Source organism: Musca autumnalis, unplaced genomic scaffold (genome assembly GCF_047663935.1).
Source record: "Musca autumnalis isolate F117 unplaced genomic scaffold, ASM4766393v1 scaffold_4, whole genome shotgun sequence".
NCBI classification, from domain to species: domain Eukaryota; kingdom Metazoa; phylum Arthropoda; class Insecta; order Diptera; family Muscidae; genus Musca; species Musca autumnalis.
The window spans coordinates 208211086-208233215 of record NW_027411977.1 but is presented as its reverse complement, the minus strand read 5'-3'; the positions used below and the strand labels follow the sequence as shown (position 1 = coordinate 208233215).

Below are 22130 nucleotides of genomic sequence, written 5' to 3'. Positions count from 1 at the left end.
CCATTTCGGTGTAATATTGAGGCCACAACCTTCAAAATACCGAAAATCGGGAGGTATTGTTCTATGAGGGCTATATGAAGGCGTGGACCTATACCGACAAATTGCATACGGAAATACTGGAAATAGGGAGGTACCGTTTTATGGGGGCTATACTAAGGCATGGACCTAGAACAAAACAAAAACCTTTTAGCCTAAGAACACATAGTTTTCAGAAATTTAAATAAATTCTGGGGGAAAGTTTTATACCCCCAACCAAGACCACGTACCAAAGTTCATCCGTTTCGGTGGAATATTGAGGCCACAACCTTCAAAACACCGAAAATCGGGAGGTACCGTTCTATTGGAAGAGGTACCACAAAGGAAGACTAATTAGTAAATTTCAGTCATTTCCGTTGGATATTGAGTCCACAACCTTGAAAATTCCTAAAATCGGTAGGTATTGTTCTATGGGAGCTATAAAGGCGTGGACCTATACCGATAAATTTCATATGGAAAGTTTTATTCCCCAAAATGAAGACTAAATACCTAATTTCAGTGGATTATTGTGGCCACAACCTTCAAAATACCGAAAATCTGGAGGTACCGTTCTATGGGGCTATATGAAGGCGTGAACCTATACTGACAAAATTCTGGGTAAAAGTTTTAAACCCAAAACGAAGACTAAGTATCAAATTTTAAGCATTTCGGTGTCATAATGTAGCTAAAACCTTCAAAATACCGAAAATCGGGTGGTACAGTTCTATGGGGGCTAAATCAAAACGTGAAACGGTATATCCCATTTTCAATACCAAACATCCTTGGAGTAATAGAAACTCTATACCAAAGTTACAAAGCTCTATCTTAAAAATTGGGAGCTGTATCTTGACGGATGGAGATGGTTATATCGAGTTAGAATTTTACCCTGATCAAGAATATACATACTTTATAGGGTCTCCGATGAATATTTCGATGCGTTACAAACGGAATACACAATTTAATTGTACCCTTCATATTATGGTGGAGGGTACAATAACGTTTAGAACCATGGTATACCACGTTGTATAAGTGATGACAACAAGTATACGCAACAATTACCCCGTACTTATTTGCTGCTTTAAAAAATAGCAACGGATGCTAAATTCTTAAAAAGAAACAAATATGTTTTTAGATATTCTTAAAAAATTCGAATTTAGAAATTCAAGAAGTATACAGAGTAATGTCCTCTCAAAATCCCACAGCTATTTAATAAGTAGAGAATATTTGCAATGACTATTTTTCAGGTATCCATCATGTTGGAATATTCGTTGGAAATATTTTTTTTCTTTTTTCATTCCATGTTATTAAATTGACCTCTGACCCTTTCCGCATATTGGTCATATTTACATGACAATAAACCAAAGTAACGTTACCACAATGTTGATTGCCAAAAAAAATATTTACTGCTTGCCTAGCTTACATGGAAATTCAAAAAATGCAATTTGGATATGCAGAACTGTTAGGGACACCCACACAAATGTATATAGAACATTTGGAAATCAGGGACGTAGCTAAAATTAAATAAGTGTTTTACAACTGTCGAACTTTAAACGTATTTTCATATTCCCATTAAATCTCTAACCCAAATTCCAAATGGTCTCATAATCCAATTTGAGCTAAAATGGGGTAGGTTAAATCCTCTCCGCTCCATTCATATGTGTGACTTTAATTTATGACCACCCAGGTATGAAGTTTAAATATTTACCACAAAATTTGTGCATACTTTTATCGAACATTGTGGGAACAAAAATTCATATCACCCATACTGCCATTTTTTGGAAGCAAACACTCACGCATACACACAATTCATAAAGCTGTGATAAACGTTATGCAAACAATAAAAGTTCAAAGAATAACAACAAGAACAAGCCATTGAAAATTTACCATGCACCACATAAACCATTTCGATGGCACTTAGAGCATACAAACACACACACACACACATTGTTTCGTATCTACTTATATATTGGTACAATGTATGAGTACGTATTCTTCTTTTGTCTATAGAAAAAAAGGTCAAGTGATATTACAACCACAATGCCTAATATATATTGTTGTTGCTGTAGTCAAAGTATGGGTTTAAACTTTTGCTATGCCAAAGCTGTTTAACTCTCTTTGATTATCTTGATTGTGATTAGTTAGATATTAGATGGTTGGCAGGATATATATCAACATTCTGCAAATTTTTAAAGTTTTGATTCACGTTTTCTAAATTTTCTCCTCAAAATGTGAATAATGAAAAAAGTTTTAGTTGCAAAACGTTTTCGGCATTGGAAAATGTATGTTAGTGTGTGTGTGTCAAATGCATTTTGAACTCAACCACACCAACCAATATGTCAGTCATTGTCTTTGTGGTAAATGTAACATAGTTTGATTGTCAATATCATAAATGGAAAGTAGGAATGGGTTTTGGATGGAATGCTTATTATAGAAATGGTTGGAAAGTGAAATATTTTCTAAGAAGGCCAGCAGGAACTCATAATAGGAGACGCAATGTACATAACTAGACATAAAAATTTCTAGATATCTTTTAAATAACACTGTGCAACAAAATGGAGCTCAAAGTCTGGGGGGTGGAAAATTCCTATTGGAGATGAAAGCCCTTGATGAGTATATACAGAACCCCGAAGGACAGATTCGCCGTGAGTCGAACTTTCGCGATATGGCGTGATGAATATTTGGCTGGAGACCCTAAAAGCCATCTGGAATCAGCGTTATATCTTTGTTCGCTGTTGTTTAAGCTTATATTTAAGATGACATGTCTTCAGTCAAATCAAATGAGGATTTTATTCGTAGAACATTTCGACCTTCTAACTCGCTTCCTTCAATGTCCTTTTCGTCCTTTATTTCAAGAACCGCAATAAAAGTGGCACAAGATGACATTTTTCAGCTTCGGAATATTCTACAAAAATGTCGCTCGGAAGATTTTAGGTACGGTTCCCAAAGACATAAAATCGATAAAATCATGTTTAAGCGGTCGTTTTGCACTTTTACCCGAATCTTGCTCAGACAGCCCTATATCTATTTATTTCAATACATTATTGTTAACCTATTGATGATCTAGAATTCTCGGAGTCATTAAAACAGTTGTATCTTGTTTTGCTAAGCACGTTAATTTCATTATTTTTTGGAATAAATATCCGGATATCCGAATTATGGAACCGGTTATTCTGATATTAAAACCGAATTTTTATACGGTTTTTATGAACCGTATATGTATATCATTAGAAAGCTATTAAAAGTGTCCAACAGATATGACTAATATGCATTAGCCGTTTTAAGCGGTTATGGTGCTGGAACAAAAAAACCGTATTTTTGAACCGTTTCTTAACGTTTGTGAGGATACATTTCTGTGCGTGAAAAAAATTATGATCATGACCTGGGGGGTGGAAAATTCTTTTTGGAGGTGAAAGCCCTTGGTGTGGACATACAGAACCCTGAAGGACAGATCCGCCGTTAGTCGAACCTTTGTGTTATGGCGGGTTGAATTCTGGGATGGTGACCCATTATTGCAAGCGTAAAAAGTTACGTAACTGAATTTCAAGTGAAATTGTATCTTTCCTTTTCTTTAAAGTATATTTTTATACCTTCTTCAACAAAAAGAGCAGGATAAGAGTAAGACAGTAAATGTTCTACAGAAATCGTCTTAAAACGATTTGACTTAGCACATACTGTCCCAGTAGCACCCTAAACCCACTTGAATTTCAGTTACGTAACTTTTTACGCTTGCAATAATGGGTCACCATCCCAGAATTCAACCCGCCATAACACAAAGGTTCGACTCACGGCGGATCTGCCCTTCAGGGTTCTGTATGTCCACACCAAGGGCTTTCACCTCCAAAAAGAATTTTCCACCCCCTAGGTCATGATCATAATTTTTTTCACGCACAGAAATGTATCCTCACAAACGTTAAGAAACGGTTCAAAAATACGGTTTTTTTGTTCCAGCACCATAACCGCTTAAAACGGCTAATGCATATTAGTCATATCTGTTGGACAATTTTAATAGCTTTCTAATGATATACATATACGGTTATTCGGTTCATAAAAACCGTATAAAAATTCGGTTTTAATATCAGAATAACCGGTTCCATAATTCGGATATCCGGATATTTATTCCAAAAAATAATGAAATTAACGTGCTTAGCAAAACAAGATACAACTGTTTTAATGACTCCGAGAATTCTAGATCATCAATAGGTTAACAATAATGTATTGAAATAAATAGATATAGGGCTGTCTGAGCAAGATTCGGGTAAAAGTGCAAAACGACCGCTTAAACATGATTTTATCGATTTTATGTCTTTGGGAACCGTACCTAAAATCTTCCGAGCGACATTTTTGTAGAATATTCCGAAGCTGAAAAATGTCATCTTGTGCCACTTTTATTGCGGTTCTTGAAATAAAGGACGAAAAGGACATTGAAGGAAGCGAGTTAGAAGGTCGAAATGTTCTACGAAAAAAATCCTCATTTGATTTGACTGAAGACATGTCATCTTAAATATAAGCTTAAACAACAGCGAACAAAGATATAACGCTGATTCCAGATGGCTTTTAGGGTCTCCAGCCAAATATTCATCACGCCATATCGCGAAAGTTCGACTCACGGCGAATCTGTCCTTCGGGGTTCTGTATATACTCACCAAGGGCTTTCATCTCCAATAGGATTTTTCCATCCCCCAAAATTTCGGTTCACAGTGTAATCAAGGTACAACAGAGCGTATAACTGCTGACAGCAAGTATACGCACCAATGTTCCCACAAAATCCCAACTAGCTTTTGGAGTTATAACAAGTAAAAAATCGTTAAGTTCGGCCGGGGCGAACTTTTTATACCCTCCACCATAAAATAGTCTTAATTAAAATGGAATAATTAGGGTCCTTTCACAATTTTAGGTGGAACAACTTTTCGACAATGGATAGACTCCTACTGCCTCCCACTATTGCTAAAATTACACTGTGAACACAAATGTTGGGGCAGAGATAATTCCTTTTTGGAGATGAAAGCCCTTGGTGTGTATAATAAAAACCCTGAAGGACAGATGCGCCTTGAGTCGAACTTCCGCGTTATGGCGTGATGAAGTTTTTGCAAGAGACCCTGTAAGCCATCATGAATTAGCATTATATCTTTGTTTGTTGTTTCTGTAGAGCACTTAAGCAACAGTGAACAAAGATATAACGCTAATTCCTGATGGCCCACAGGGTCTCTAACAAAAATTTCATCACGCCATAACGCGGAAGTTCTACTCACGGCGGATCTATCCTTCGGGGTTCATAATATACTCACCAAGGCCTTTCTTCCCCAAGAGGAATTTCCGTGCCCCAGCCTTTCACCTCCATTTTGTTGCACAGTGTTATCTAATCTAATCTAAAAAATGTGTTCAGCTAAAATTCTCAAAATACTGAAAATCGGGAGATAGCGTTATATGGGGGCTATACCAAAACATGGACCTATGTTGACGATGTTTCGTTGGAGATGTTTTATGACCACTGAGAACTTCAAGTGCCAAGTTACAGCTATTTCGGTTAAAAACTGTAGCTAAAATTCTCAAAATACCGAAAATCGGGAGATAGCGTTATATGGGGGCTATACCAAAACATGGACCTATGTTGACGATGTTTCTTTGGAGATGTTTTATGACTACTGAGAACTTCAAATGCCAAATTACAGCTATTTCATTTAAAAACTGTAGCTAAAATTCTCAAAATACCGAAAATCGGGAGGTACCGATATATGGGGGCTATTCCAAAACATAGACCTATGTTGATGATGTGTCTTGGAGATGTTTCATTAAAACTGAGAACCTCAAATGTCAAATTACAGCTAGTTCTGTTAAAAATTGTAACTAAAATGCTCAAAATACAGAATATCGGGAGGTACGGTTATAAGGGGGCCATACCAAAACATGAACCTATGTCGACGATGTTTGGTGGAGATGTTTCATGACCACTGAGAACCTCAAATGTTAAATTGCAGATAGTTCGGTTGCAAATTGTGGCTAAAGTTCTCAAAATACTGAAAATCGGGAGGTGCCGTTATATGGGGGCTATACCAAAACATGGACCTATGTTGACGATGCTTGGTGGAGATGTTTCATGACCACTGAGAACCTCAAATGGCATATTACAGCTACTTCGGTTAAAAATTGTGGCTAAAATTCTCAAAATACCGAAAATCGGGAGGTGCCGTTATATGGGGGCTATACTAAAACATGGACCTATGTTGACGATGCTTTGTAGAGATGTTCCATGACCACTGAGAACCTCAAATGGCAAAATACAGCTAGTTCTGTTAAAAATTGTAGCTAAAATTCTCAAAATACCGAAAATCGGGAGGTACCGTTATAAGGGGGCTATACCAAAACATGGACCTATGTTGACGATGTTTGGTGGAGATGTTTCATGACCACTGAGAACCTTAAATGTCAAATTGCAGATAGTTCGGTTACAAATTGTGGCTAAAATTACAAAATACCGAAAATCGGGAGGTACCGTTATATGGGGGCTATACCAAAACATGGACCTATGTTGACGATGTTTGGTGGAGATATTTCATGACCACTGAGAACCTCAAATGGCAAAATACAGCTAGTTCTGTTAAAAATTGTAGCTAAAATTCTCAAAACACCGAAAATCGGGAGGTACCGATATATGGAGGCTATACCAAAACATGGACCTATGTTGACGATGTTTCGTGGAGATTTTTTCATGACCACTGAGAACCTCAAATGTCAAATTTCAGATAGTTCGGTTAGAAATTGTGGCTAAAATTCTCAAAATACCGAAAATCTGGAGGTACCGTTATATGGGGACTATACCAAAACATGGACCTATGCCCATATCCTTTGGGATATAAGTTTGTTGATCACTAGGAACCCTATGTGCCAATTATAGCTAATTCGGTCTGCAAATGTGGCGAAGAACGTCAAAATACCTCAAATCGGGAGGTACCGTCATATGGGGGCTATACTAAAGAGTGGACCGATATAGCCCATCTTCGAACTATGGAAAAAAGACCCACGGGTGCAAAATTTCAGCACTCTATCTCAATTATTGCGGACGATAGAGTGATTACAACAGACGGACAGACGGACATGGCTAGATCGTCTTAGAATTTTATCCTAATCAAGAATATATATACTTTATAGGGTCGCAAATGATTAGTTCGATGTGTTACAAACGGAATGACAAACTTAATATACCCTCCATACTATGGTGGAGGGTATAAAAAAGGGGTTTAATGATATTCATTAAATAAATTCTTTCAATATTTAAGAATCTATAGGTCCTTGAAATGTGCCGTTCACCCATAAGAACGTTAAAAACTTGGGTTTGGGCGTCGGGTTAGTAACCCTCCCCTAGAAAAAACAGTCTACTATGAAAAAACGAAAGAAAAGAAAAACAAACCCCTCTAAAGTTGAGAACCCCGCAAACGTTTTAAGGACCATGATCTGCGAATCTGCACCTGGAATGTTCGCACTCTTTATAGAAAATCTGCAGTTTGGCAGATGTACTTGAAAAGTACAAGGCCGACATTACTGCCATAGAGGAAATACGATGGAACGGGAAAGGCATCACAACAACTCCTAAAGGTGACACACTGTATTATAGCTGCCATGACACAAAGCATGAGTTTTGTTGCGGATTTGTAGTTGGTCGGAGGTTAAAACATCTGGTCTCCAGCTTCACCCCAGTGAATAAAAGACTCGCTGCAATTCGATTAAAAGCAAAATTCTTCAACACCAGCTTTATTTGCGCTCATGCTCCCACTGAAGACAAGGACGAACAGGACAAAGATATATTTTACGAGCGCTTAGAAGAAACGTATGACCGTTGCCCTGTCCATGACATTAAAATTATACTAGGCGATTTTAATGCCAAAATTGGAAAGGAGCATATCTTTGGCCCAACAGTCGGGAAATTCAGTCTCCACAGTGAAACATCTGACAATGGTATGAGGCTGATAGACTTTGCAGCTGCAAGAAAAATGGTAGTTAGCAGTACCAGATTTAAGCATCTCGATATTCATAAGGGCACCTGGGTGTCGCCAGATCAAAGAACAAGAGATCGAATTGATCACGTTGTGATAGATGGAAGACATACATCAAGCGTGTTGGATGTACGATCATTTCGAGGTGCAAACATAGACTCGGACCAGTACCTTGTTGCAGCAAAGCTATGTAGCAGATTAAACGTAGCAAACAAAGTGCGAACAGGCACAACACGGAAGTTGGACATCGGTAAGCTGCAATCACAACAGATAGCCACAGCATATTCCACTCAACTGGCCCAACTGCTAAATCAAAGCACTCCTCGTCCCGATAACATATCACCACAATGGCAAAGTATTGCCCACTCCATGCAAATAGCCGCAAAATCCATACTTGGATACCAGAGACCTCCACCAAGGAATCCATGGTATGATGAGGAGTGTCGTGCTGCCACCGAAGAGAAAAATGCGGCATATAAGGCTACTTTACAATCCGTAGCAACGCGTAGCGCACGAGAGAGATACAGGGAGAAAAGGAGAGAGGAGAAACGTTTTTTTCCGCAGGAAAAAGAGAGAGATGGAAAAGCGGGAGTGTGATCCAGATCAAAGAACAATTAATCAAATTGATCATGTTGTAATAGATGGAAGACATTCATCGATCGTGTACGATCGTTCCGAGGCGCAAACATTGATTCGGACCACTACCTTGTTGCAGCAAAGGTACGTACCCGTCTAAACGTTGCAAATAAAGCACGAACAGACACAACGCAGAAGTTGGACATCGATAGGCTGCAAACACAACAGATAGCCACAGCATATTCCACTCAACCAGCCCAATTGCTTAATGCGAGCACTCCTCGTCCCGATAACATATGAAGACAATGGCAAAACATTGCCCACTTCTTGCAAACAGCTGCAAAATCCATAGTTGGATACCAGAGACCTCCACCAAGGAATCCATAGTATGACCAGGAATGTCATGCTGCTACCGAAAAGAAAAATGCGGCAGATAGGGCTACTTTACAATCAGTAGCAAGACGTAGCGCACGAAAGAGGTATCGGGAGAAAAGGAGAGAGAAGAAACGTCTTTTCCGCAGGAAAAAGAGAGAGATGGAAATGCGGGAGTGTGGACAAATCGAGATGTACACAAGACAGAATGAAGTCCGAAAATTCTACCAAAGAGTGAAATATCAAACTGATGGCTTTGGAACTGGCACATTCTCATGTAGAGACCAGCAAGGTAATCTGGTAACTGATACAGATAGTGTGCTAAAGATATGGAAACAGCATTTTGCCAAACTGTTGGTATCCATTAGTAGCGAAGTCGACGAAGATACCACAGATCTAATTCCAGAAGATGGTATAGAATAAGGCGTATGCATCAGCAGGAAGAACGCGTACCCGACAATTGGAACCTGAGCATCCTGTGTCCCGTCTATAAGAAAGGAGATAAGACTTTATGCTCGAACTATAGGGGCATAAGTCTTCTCCCTATCGCCAACAAGATAGTGTCAGGGATATTGTGCGAACGACTAAAGCCCATGGTCAACGAAATAATTGGATCATACAAAAGCAGCCTTAGACCTGGCAAGTCCACCATCGACCAGATATTTACGCTGCGGCAAATCCTGGAGAAGACCCAAGAGATGCAGATCGACACCTACCACCTTTTTGTCGATTATAAAGCAGCCTTCGACAGCCCGCTACGTTCAAAGGTATTCCAAGCCATGTCTGAATTTCATATCCCAGCAAAGCTCATTCGGCTTTGTAAAATGACTCTAACTGGCACAAGATCTTCGGTTAAAATAGGAAAGAACCTCTCCGAAGAGTTTTGTACCAAAAGAGGTTTAAGACAAGGAGACAGCCTTCAGAAAAGGAGACATCCTGCTAGAAAAGGAAGTGGCACAATCTACACCAATAGCCACATGTTACTTGCTTATGCTGATGATATAGACATCATGGGACGATCAGTAAAAGAAGTACCTTTATGAAGGACGAGGGAGAATCTGCTAAAGTGGGTCTGGCGGTAAACGGCGAGAAAACCAAGCTGTCGACGCGCAATGCGTCCATTGACATCGGACCAACTGTTGAAGTTGGTTCCTATAATTTTGAGGTAGTAAAAGACTTCGTATTCCTCGGCACCGCCGTAAACGCAACAAACGACATCAGTTGTGAAATAAAAAGAAGAATTATATTGGCCAACAGATGCTACTATGGCTTAAGTAAGCACTTCAAAAATAAAGCCACAACTCGCCAAACAAAAATAACGCTTTACAGAACACTGATACTACCCGTGCTGATGTATGGTTCCGAAGCCTGGGTACTTGCACAAGCAGACAAGGCAGTGCTTGGTGTGTTTGAGAGAAAAATTCTTCGAAAGATCTACGGACCAATCTGCGTTGACGGTGAATATCGACGTCGTATTAACCAAGAGCTGTATCTGCTATACAACGACACCAGTATAGATAAACGTATCGAGATGCAATGATAGGACCTTAATATTCCACCGAAATTGTTTAAATGTGGTCGCATCGTTTGGGGTACAAAACTTTCCATATGAAATTTGTCGGTATATGTCCACACCTTCATATAGACCCCATAGAACGGTACCTCTCGATTTTGGCTATTTTGAAGGTTGCGACCTCAATATTCCACCGAAATAGCTGAAGTTTGGTACTTAGTCTTCTTTGGTGGTATAAAACTTTTCCCCATAAATTTGTCGGTACAGGTCCACGCCTGCATGTAGTCCCCATGGAACGATAACTCCCGATTTTCGGTATTTTGAAGGTTGTGGCCACAACAACCCACCGAAGTGGCTGAAATTCGTCGGTGTGCCTAGCTTATATATAGACTCTATAGAACGGTTCCTCCCGATTTTCGTAATTCTGAATGTTGTGACGTCAATATCCGAAAGGAAACTAATTGTTCCATTTTACTTCCATACAGCTCTTGGGGGGGTATAACAAGTTCGGCCCGGCCAAACTTAACGCCGTTCTTACTTGTTTTTTTATCGTGGGCGCAACCACCGTTGTTTCGAAATTTAATTTTCAAGCCGATGCACTCATAAGTTTACTAAATGCAGCAATTATAATGCAATAGGCCCCTGAAATTCGTCTACAAATAAATAGCATTTAGGACCACGGGACATTCCTGAACACTTTTTCAGAAAATTGCATGAAATTAGGTTCAGTAGTTTAAAAAAAAATAATGTATTGAAAAGAGTGGGCATGGTAAGGTATTATGACTCCAAATATGTACCTAGGGAACACACAACTCCATTGCCTTCCAAAATTTATGCTGATACCGATATAATGATAAGTTTGGCTTATACATATAGCGTTTAAAAGAATGGCGTGTGGAAGGTAGCCCTCCTCCGAAATTCACAAAATATACATAACAACGGCTAACCTTGAGCATTTGCTGCAAATTTAATGGAATTTCATGGGTTTTTAGGCCCCAAAGGAGTACCTGCATATAAATTCGTACATTTTTAAACCGATACAATCGCCCTCTGGAATTCAATAAATTATGAAGCCTGTTATCGGGGGCCATCCTTGTACATTCCCTGACAATTTCAGGAAAATCGGTTCAATAATTTTTGTAGAAAAAATTTAAATTAAAAATTGAAACAAGTAAAAAAGTATCAGTCGGCTTTGCCGACAGAGATCAACCCTTAGCCTATGTGAATTGAAACTTTCATCTACGGACAGATCGATCAAAATTTTGAGGCCCTTTTTCAACATTTGAACTTACTGACAAAAATATGGATTAGGATTAAAATTCAAAAGCGTTGCGGATGATGTACTTGAAGGAATGGACCGACATAGTCCATTATGAAAGTGGTATATGGATAGGTAGATTTCGCACCCACTAGTCATTTCATTTGGACCAGTATGCCAGGAAGCATGAACTTGTCCACGGAAAACATAATATCGCTGTAAACAGGACCACAACGGATAGCATCGGTATACATTTCCAAAGGATCTTCGAACAGACCCTATACTCCACTTAGGATCAATATGAGCCATTTTTGGAAGTTAAACTAAATTTGGACAAAATATTAGAAGATCCAAAGTTTGGACCAAATTGGTTACCCGTTCAAGAAAGTGTATGTTAAATTTTGGGGGGAAGTACTGGAAGTTGTGGACCGGTATTTCCAATCTTCGAACTGAAACTAAGTTTGGACAAAATATGTCGAAGGCCAAATTTCCCACCGAATCGGTTGACCAGTCCGAGTACTATAGTGCGCTCAAGCAACTGCACATGGTGCCATAGGGATTTTTACAACTTTCGGGCTATTTTCTCAAAAAGTATTTACTTGCCCCTGAAAAAACTTGTACCATCGAAAAGGGGGTCAGTGAGTGCAAGTTGTTTCAACAAAAATCAAAGTGATTCGGGAGGAGGTCTTAAAGTAAACTTATCCAAAATTTTGTGTGGGAGGTACCCGAAGAAGTGGACCGATTAAGTCCATATTGGAACATCATCTAAGTCTGGAAGAACTTTCAGGATGTGCAAAGCATTGACTGAATCGGTTACTCCCTTCAAGAGTTATCGTGCGCACAAATTTTCCGAACATTTTGGGACTTTTGTGGGGGAGGTACCCGAAGGAGTGGACCGATATGGCCCATCTTCGAACTTAAACTAAGTTTAGGCAAAATACTACGATACCAAAAATTCGGTTCGAATCGGTTGATCCGTTCGAGAGTTATCGTTCGCACCAGCCAGCCAGACAGAAATGTCTCCATTAGCAGACCACCCGATTTCATTACCTCTCAACGCCGCACATTCGTCAATCATAAGAAAGCTGATTGGCCGGGTTTCAGAGAGTTCACTTCAGAGAACTGCCCAATCCTTCTGATGTTCGGGTAGCGGAAAGGACGTTCCGAGACATCATCACTGCTGCAGTCGCTCACCATATCCCTGCTGGTCGAATACCCGAAGTAAGACCAAACTTCCCAGCAGAGGCGACGGGAATAGCAAATGAGCGTGATGAGCTTCGCCGAACCAACCCCAATGACCCCAGAGACAGGGAGCTGACACTGGCAGTTAACAGGCTGGTCGGCGATCATAAGCGCAACAAGTGGTTAAATCATCTGAAGAGTTGCAACATTGGAGCCGGTATAGATGAATTGTGGGCAACGGTTAAGTCACTCTCGAACCCTGGAAGAAGGGAAGATAGGACTTCAGTCACGTTTGGCGACGTTACGTTGACTGACCCGAAGAGGTGCGCAAGTTATTTCAATTGACAGTTTGTCGAGCACCCCGAGAGTGACAGGGCGAAGAGAAGAGTATTACAATGGATGATGTTACCAATGCCATCAGAAACGCTAAATCATCCAAAGCGTTGGGCCCTGATGGAATCTCCATGGTAATGCTGAAGCAGCTGGATGAGCCGGGAATGGAGTATCTCACTATCGTTCTCAACTTGTCGCTATCCACCCTCATTGTTCCCGAAATCTGGAAAATGGGCAGGGTGGTCCCACTACGGAAGCCCGGCAAGGATGCCAGCAAAAGTGAATCGTACAGGCCGATTTCGCCTTTGTCGCCCGTAGCAAAGACACTTGAGGCCTTAGTCCTCCCCAGTATCAGAAATAGCTATCAAGTATCCGATCATCAGCATGGATTCCGTAAGCAGCACAGCACAACTGCGCTGCATGCCATTACCACACATATTTGTCAAGGACTCAACCAGAGATGGCAGTGCGATAGAACAGTGATGGCGGCGCTTGACTTATCAAGCCAGATACTCCACGCTGTTTGAGGAAATAGACCAGACAACCCTCCGGCCAAGCTTGAAACGTTGGATAGTCAATTATATGTGTGGACGCCAGTCGTACGTGGAATTCAGGAACAAAAAGTCCAAACCCCGTAGAGTGAAACAGGGAGTTTCCCAAGGGGGGGGTGATATCTCCGGCATTGTTTAACCTCTACCTCTCCTGTATTCCGCCCCCTCCAGACGGCATCGTGATCGTTACGTATGCGAATGATTGCACGATCCTGGCATCGGGTACCTATCCTGATGACATCTGTGAGAGACTGAACAACTATTTAACCGATCTTACCACCTTTTTCCATTCGAGGAATATACAGATTTCCGCCACAAAATCAAGAGCCACTTTGTTCACTACATGGACAGCGCACTTTGGAAGAGAATTGAATGTCGTGGTCGACGGTAGCAGAATTCCGACCACAAACTGCCCTAAAATTTTAGGGGTCATATTCTTGCGCGCACGCCACATCTGTCTGCGACAAACTGAAAAGTAGGAACAAGGTCCTCAAGTCCCTAGCCGGCAGCACTTGGGGTGCAGATAAAGAAACCTTGTTGACCACATATAACGCGATAGGTCGGTCTGTGGTAAGCTATGCGGCGCCAGTCTGGTCCCCGAGATTATGTGATACGAATTGGAATAAAATTCAAGCTTGTCAGAATGGCGCCCTGAGAACAGTGGATCATCTACGTGAGGAGGCTCTTCCAGTAAAGCAACACAATGAGATGCTTTCGTTGCAGTACCTGCTTGGATGTTACAGTGTGAGCCATCCCAATCACCATCTTGTGGGTAGGCCCGACACATTCAGGCAGATCAGGAAGGATATCCATGATCTTGAGGGAGAGGTTCAACGATACAGGAGAGAACCGCTAGATCAACAAGCATATCAAGCAGGTTTAAATAGTATTCACACGGATGTAATTGCCAAGGCCTTAAGCAATAATAGTGTGAATAAAGTCCTCGAAATACATCCCCCATCTATTGCAGCTGAGGAGCGTTAGCTGCCATCGACCGCGCCGTGCAAGACATCTGCCCAGTATGTGGCATGGACCCGCACGACACAAAACACATTTTCAACTCCCCAGCCAAACTTACTCATTTAACTCCAGTGGATCTGTGGTTACATCCCATCAAAGCAGTAGTCCTGGAACTGGAGATAGACCCAGAGAAACATAATAACAAACACTGTTACAACAACAACAGAAGGACATACGGACGGATATTGCTAAATCGACTCCAAATTGTCTGAAACGGATTTCGTTCAAACATACTTGGGGTCTAAAACCATTATTTTGATGAGGCACATTTTTCCCGTATGAAAGCGTATTTACAACATAAATGTTGAGTGTATAAAAAGTGAGCGTGGTAAAATTTTCTTTCCATAAAAACCTATCTTAAGTTATGATGACATTTTTATTCATCAAGATGTGGGTTTTTTTTAAATATGGAAAAGGGAAGTACCCCGCCACCTTCGAAATTCCAAAACAATATGCATCTTATTTTCACTGCTGGCCATCCCTGTACATTTCCTGACAATTTCAGGAAAATCTGTGCAGTAGTTTTAATAGAAAATATTAAAACTGGAAAATCAAAAAATGGGCGTGGTCAAATTTGCTTTGCAAAAAACCTAAGTTGGGTTATGGTGAACATTCCACAAAAAGAGTTATCCAATCCGGTCAAACCGTGGGCATAAAAGTGAGCGTGGTCAAATTTTCTTTGCATAAAAACCTGAAACCGGTTAATGCGAACATTTCAGAATTATCCAAATCGGTCCAGCCGTTCTCAACTGGTGCCATTACGAACGAATGATATTTGATTTTTATTTATAAAGATTGGTGATTACACCTGCAGCCAACAGATATACGAACAGCGATAATCTGCATAGTTTAATAGAACTTATATTGGTTTCAAAAATTCCTAAAAGACACTTTTAAAGGCTTTGATAGGCGTTCAAGTATATTACAAAAATTACTTTAAAGAACTCTAGAGTGACATTGTCCTCTCCGAAACCTTGCAACATTTTAAAACCCATAAAAACCCACAAAATTTCCCCATCTACTACCTTCTTTAATGAAATTAAATCTCACTAATTCGTTTTTCCTTTCCATTTCGATTGCAGCCAAAGGTAAATATATCGGTGCTCCATGCAATAATATGTCATGCGAGCCCACATTGTTGCATGTCACCTGTGATAAGGAGACACAAATATGCGGCTGTGAAAGAGGTTATCCCGTACAAATTGGTTTGACCAGGGGATGTGATAAACGTAAGTAAACAAATGGAATAGAATTGGATGGCTAATAAATTTACTAACATTGTAACTTCTTCGCTTTTCTTATTTCCCCTCACTTCACTATGGCAACTTTGTGGATTATATAACAACTTCTTCTCGACAGCCAAGAAACTGGGTGAAATGTGTTTTTTCGATGAGACATGCCAGTTCAATGATGAAAACTCCCTTTGTGTTCAGGTGCGTCACAATGCAATGTGCCAGTGTGTGAAAGGTTATCATTCGGTGAGCTTAAATAAACCAACACGTCGTGTCTTCTGTACTCCAGGTAAGTAAAATGACAATGGCGATGTAAGAGAAGAAGTAGAAACAAAAGACCATTAATATTCATTTTTCCTAAGAAGAAAAATAACCACAACAATAACAACTAATAGAAGAAATAAGAAGAAGAAGAAGTTATTTATTTACCTCTGCAACAAAGTTTGCTTTATGAAGTTGGTTTTGACATGATGTAGGCGAGGAAAGAGGGCGGATAGATACAAAACTTTTCCTTATCCAGTAATAATAGTGAAAAGAAAAAGCTAAAGAAGAAGTTTAAAGTGAAATCCCATTTAATTTATGTCTAAACCAGTACATGATAAAGAATGCTAGCCGTTAGGGATGTAAAAAGGATGATATTTCATGGTTATTGCGATAAGTTTTAGTTAGGTATGGATAACAACTTAGATGTATTTAAATCTCTATAGAGGTATGTAGGTGTTCTAAAAATATTCGTAAAAAAATCACGATCCTCTAAGGAGGTCTGTAGGTCCTCTAAAAATATTCTTAAATATCAACTAGTTCCTTTAGATTTCTTTGAGGTGTTCAAAAAATATCCTTAAAAAATCATGATCCTCTATGGTGGTCTGTGGGTACTCTCAAATATATTATTAAATAACCACGAGTCTCCTTAGACGCCTTTGAGCCTCTCCAGAAGTCTGTGGGTGTTTTAAAAATATTCTTAAAAAATCACTGTACTCTGTGCAGATCTGTAGGTGGGTCCTCTAAAAATATTCTTAAATAACCATGAGTCTCTTTAGATGTCTTCAAGCCTCTCTAGAGAACTGTAGGCATTCTAAAAATATTCTTAAACAATTTTCTCCACAGAGGGAGGCCTGTAGGTCCTCTAAAAATATTCGTAAATAAACACGAATCTCTTTCGATTTTTGAGGACTAAATTTTTATCTATAAAAAAAATTGCTCAAAAGCTGAGAGTGGATGACCAAATTTTTTGTGTAGGAAAAAATTCCTTATATTCCTGTAGGAAGAATTTTTTCCTATAGAAAAATTCCTCAGAATCTGAAGAACAAATTTTTTTCTATAGAAAAAAATTTCATTGAAGAGTTTTGTATTATTCGACCTTTTTCTTCTTAAAAATTGATAGAGTAGTCAAGCACCTCGAGCTTGACTACTCTATCAATTTTTAAGAAAAAAATTTCAGAAGCTGAGGAACAAATTTTTTTCTATAGAAAAAAATCCTCAAAAGCTGAGGAACACATTTTTTACTATAGAACATTTTTTTCCTATAGAAAAAATCCTCAGAATCTGAGGAATAATTTTTTTTCTATAGAAAAAAATTTTCAGAAGCTGACGAACAAATTTTTTTCTATAGAAAAAATTCTCAAAATCCGAGGAACAAATTTTTTTCTATAGAAAAAATCCTCGGCAGCTGAGAAACCTATTTTTTTCTATAAAAAAAATCCTCAGAAGCTGAGAAACAATTTTTTTTCGATAGAAAAAAATCCTCAATTGTTTTTCAATACAAAAAAATCCTCCTTTCCAAAAAAAAAAATCCTCAGAAGCTGAGGACTAAATTTTTTTCTATAGAAAAAAATCCTCAGAAGCTGAGGACCAAAATTTTTTCTATAGAGAAAAAATCCTCAGAAGCTGAGGACCAAATATTTTTCTATAGAAAAAAATCCTCAGAAGCTGAGGACCAAATTTTTTTCTATAGAAAAAAATCCTCAGAAGCTGAGGAACAAATTTTTTTCTATAGAAAAAAATCCTCAGTAGCTGAGAAACAAATTTTTTTCGATAGAAAAAAATCCTCAATTGTTTTTCAATAGAAAAAATCCTCAGAAGCTGACGACCAAAATTTTTCTATAGAAAAAATCCTCAGAAGCTGATAACCAAATTTGTTTCTATAGAAGAAAATCCTCAGAAGCTGAACACCAAATTTTTTTCTATAGAAAAAAATCCTCAGAAGCTGAGGAACAAATTTTTTTCTATAGAAAAAAATCCTCAGAAGCTGAGGAACAAATTTTTTTCTATAGAAAAAAATCCTCAGAAGCTGAGAAACAAATTTTTTTCTATAGAAAAAAATCCTCAGGTGCTGAGGAACAAATTTTTTCCTTAGAAAAAAATTCTCAGATGCTTAGGAACAAATTCTTTTCTATAGAAAAAAATCCTCAGATTCTGAGGCACGCATTTTTTTCTATAGAAAAAAATAATCAGATTCTGAGGAACAAATTTTTTCTATACCAAAAAATCCTCAGTATCTGGGGAACAAACTGTTTTCTATAGAAAAAAATCCTCAGAAGCTGAGGACCAAATTTTTTTCTAAAGAAAAAAATTCTCAAAAGCTGAGGACCAAATTTTTTTCTATAGAAAAAAATCCTCAGAAGCTGAGGACCAAATTTTTTTCTATAGAAAAAAATCCTCAGAAGCTGAGGACCAAATTTTTTTCTATAGAAAAAAATCCTCAGAAGCTGAGGACCAAATTTTTTTCTATAGAAAAAAAAATCCTCAGAAGCTGAGGACCAAATTTTTTTCTATAGAAAAAAATCCTCAGAAGCTGAGGACCAAATTTTTTTCTATAGAAAAAAATCCTCAGAAGCTGAGGACCAAATTTTTTTCTATAGAAAAAAATCCTCAGAAGCTGAGGACCAAATTTTTTTCTATAGAAAAAAATCCTCAGAAGCTGAGGACCAAATTTTTTTCTATAGAAAAAATCCTCAGAAGCTGAGGACCAAAATTTTTTCTATAGAAAAAAATCCTCAGAAGCTGAGGACCAAATTTTTTTCTATAGAAAAAAATCCTCAGAAGCTGAGGACCAAATTTTTTTCTATAGAAAAAAATCATCAGAAGCTGAGGACCAAATTTTTTTCTATAGAAAAAAATCCTCAGAAGCTGAGGACCAAATTTTTTTCTATAGAAAAAAATCCTCAGAAGCTGAGGACCAAATTTTTTTCTATAGAAAAAAATCCTCAGAAGCTGAGGACCAAATTTTTTTCTATAGAAGAAAATCCTCAGAAGCTGAGGACCAAATTTTTTTCTATAGAAAACAATCCTCGGAAGCTGAGGACCAAATTTTTTTCTATAGAAAAAAATGTCTTAGAAGCTGAGGACCAAATTTTTTTCTATAGAAAAAAATGCCTCGGAAGCTGAGGACCAACTTTTTTTCTATAGAAAAAATGCCTCAGATGCTGAGGACCAAATTTTTTTTTTTTCTATAAAAAAAAATCCTCGGAAGCTGAGCTCCAAATTTTTTTCTTTAGAAAAAAATCCTCAGAAGTTGAGGACCACATTTTTTTTCTATAGAAAAAAATCCTCAGAAGTTGAGGACCAAATTTTTTTCTATCGAAAAAATCATCGGAAGCTGAGGACCAAATTTTTTTCTATAGAAAAAAATCCTCAGAAGCTGAGGACCAATTTTTTTTCTATAGAAAAAAATCCTCAGAAGCTGAGGACCAAATTTTTTTATAGAAAAAATCCTCAGAAGCTTAGGATCAAATTTTTTACTATGGAAAAAAATCCTCTGAAGCTGAGGACCAAATTTTTTTCTATAGAAAAAAATCCTCAGAAGCTGAGGACCAAATTTTTTTCTATAGAAAAAATCCTCAGAATCTGAGGACCAATTTTTTTATAGGAAAAAAATCCTCAGAAGTTGAGAACCAATTTTTCTCTATAGAAAAAAAATTCTCAGAAGCTGGGCACCAAGTTTTTTTATAGAAGAAATACTCAGAATCTGATGACCAAATTTTTTCTATAGAAAAAAATTCTTCAGAAGCTGAGGACCAATTTTTTTCTATAGAAAAAAATCCTCAGAAGCTGAGGACCAATTTTTTTCTATAGAAAAAAATCCTCAGAAGCTGAGGACCAATTTTTTTCTATAGAAAAAAATCCTCAGAAGCTGAGGACCAATTTTTTTCTATAGAAAAAAATCCTCAGAAGCTGAGGACCAAATTTTTTTCTATAGAAAAAAATCCTCAGAAGCTGAGGATCTAATTTTTTCTTAAAAAAATTGCTCAGAAGGACCAATTTTTTTATAGAAAACAAATCTTTAGAAGTTGAGGACCAAATAGTTTTCCATAAAAGAAATCCTTAGAATGTGGAAAAAATTCCCCATATGCTAATGAAAAAAATCCTCAGTATCTGAGGACAGTTTTTTCTTAGAAAAAAATCCTCCGAAGCTAAGGACAAGCCGTACCTTGCTGTGATTCACAACGTCAATCAGCAACCAACGACTATCGCTGTTAGACCCATTGGGATTAGACTTGTCAAAAATCGCCGACCTGAGAGCATTCAGGACAATCCGTCGCACATCATTGTCAACATGCTTCGGGTTAGACGACCTTGATTTTTGCGAAGAGCTGAGCTTCACGCAATTCCTGCTCCCCTTCGCACAATTTTTAATGTATCACAGTCCCATGACAATTTTTACAGACCCTAATAAAAAGTCTATCTAAACATTTTTATATATTTAATATTAAAATCTCCGCCATATGTGATGCTACTTATTCATCTAATATATTTCTATCCTCCTCTTCCAACCTTCCCTTACAGATCTAGACGAATTAAATTCCGATCTGCCAACACTGCTAGGAGTTTGTGTTGGCATTGGAGTACTGGCCGGTCTAATATGCATGGTATTGCATCTCTTTAGTAAAACTAAATATCCACGTCATCGGAATTTCGGTGATGCCAATTTACCGCCACCTATAATGTATTCAAGCGAAACAGGTAATGTTTACAGATTTCCCAACTATTTCGACCACAATAACTTGAAATCAACTCATGCATCTTACATTACATTAAGAACAAGGAGAGGGAGAGAGAGAGGCAGATTATTTACTCACACCTCGCTTTCCCTCTCTCTCTCTCTCTGCCATCTTCTTTAATTTTTTGTAGTCTTAGCTCTCATTATACCCTCATTTTGAATAAAAATCCATACCTATTTCTTTTTTGTTTTTTGTGTGATGAATCTGATGTGTCTTCACGTTCGCCAGGTATTCATCGTCAATATACAGTGCAATCCGGTCGTCCATCATCACGTTCGAGTATACGCTCCAGTGGCGGCTCAATCGGTTCCTATGGCAATCGTCGTTCGTCCACGGGTGGTGTTACATCAACAACGGCTGGTTCCAAGGGCATATTGGTGTCAACATCACGCACAGGTGCGGCTAGATCGGCCGCCATATTGCTTATATCGTGTCACTTGTCAACCTTATCAAAACAAAATCTTGCCTCGAGGGCGACTTCACGCCAAACCTCCGGTGCTGGCTGTAGTGCCAATTCGCGTGATAATCTCGACGAGAACGGATCGGATCCGGGTAGTCGAAGTTGTGACAGTACATTGTCGATGACACGGCATCTGCAAAAGCAACTGAATCATCAGCGTCAGTTGCTGAGTTTCGAACTATCGCCGGCCAAAACAAAAAATCATGATAGAGTTCGAGCCCTGTTGGGCCTAAACGGCATTGAGAATATCAATGATGATGAAGAAGAAATGAATAGTTTAGATAATGGCCATTTAGTAATTGGTGCTCTGCCGACACCGGCCAGTGAAACGCCAAGATTTGCGGTAAACGAACTTTTCCACACCAAAAAACCAAACTAAAGCAAAAACAAAAACAAAAAACTATTCAATTCCACACACACACAAAACACAAACACTCTCTCAGTCAGTCAGTCAGTTACACACAAACTCTTCTATTACCTCCTCTCTTTCTCTCTCTCTCCCAAATGCGACAACAACAACGACAACATTTGGCCATACAAGTACACCTGTAATTTATTGTCATTTCTTTGTCAAAACAAACATCATTCTGAAAAAATATGATTCAGAATTCAACATTTCCCTCCCTACCC

The 22130-nt window shown here is 38.5% G+C and overlaps 1 protein-coding gene across 4 annotated transcripts in view; it reads left to right on the top strand.

Moving 5' to 3' along the window:
• The window catches only part of LOC141403490 (uncharacterized), a 311915-nt gene that overhangs the window by 248901 nt on the left and 40884 nt on the right, over nucleotides 1-22130 (top strand). Inside the window, exons 4-7 of one of the 4 annotated variants that reach the window (XR_012412817.1) lie at nucleotides 15891-16037; nucleotides 16168-16329; nucleotides 20826-21002; nucleotides 21290-21843. Coding sequence is in view for 2 of the 4 variants with exons in the window: in XM_073985981.1 (XP_073842082.1) it covers nucleotides 15891-16037; nucleotides 16168-16329; nucleotides 20826-21002; nucleotides 21269-21436 (654 nt within the window). In the remaining 2 variants the exon portion in view is untranslated. Of the gene's footprint in view, nucleotides 1-15890; nucleotides 16038-16167; nucleotides 16330-20825; nucleotides 21003-21268; nucleotides 21844-22130 lie in introns of all 4 variants that reach the window. The other 3 variants (XR_012412816.1, XM_073985982.1, XM_073985981.1) reach the window with 3 other exon arrangements.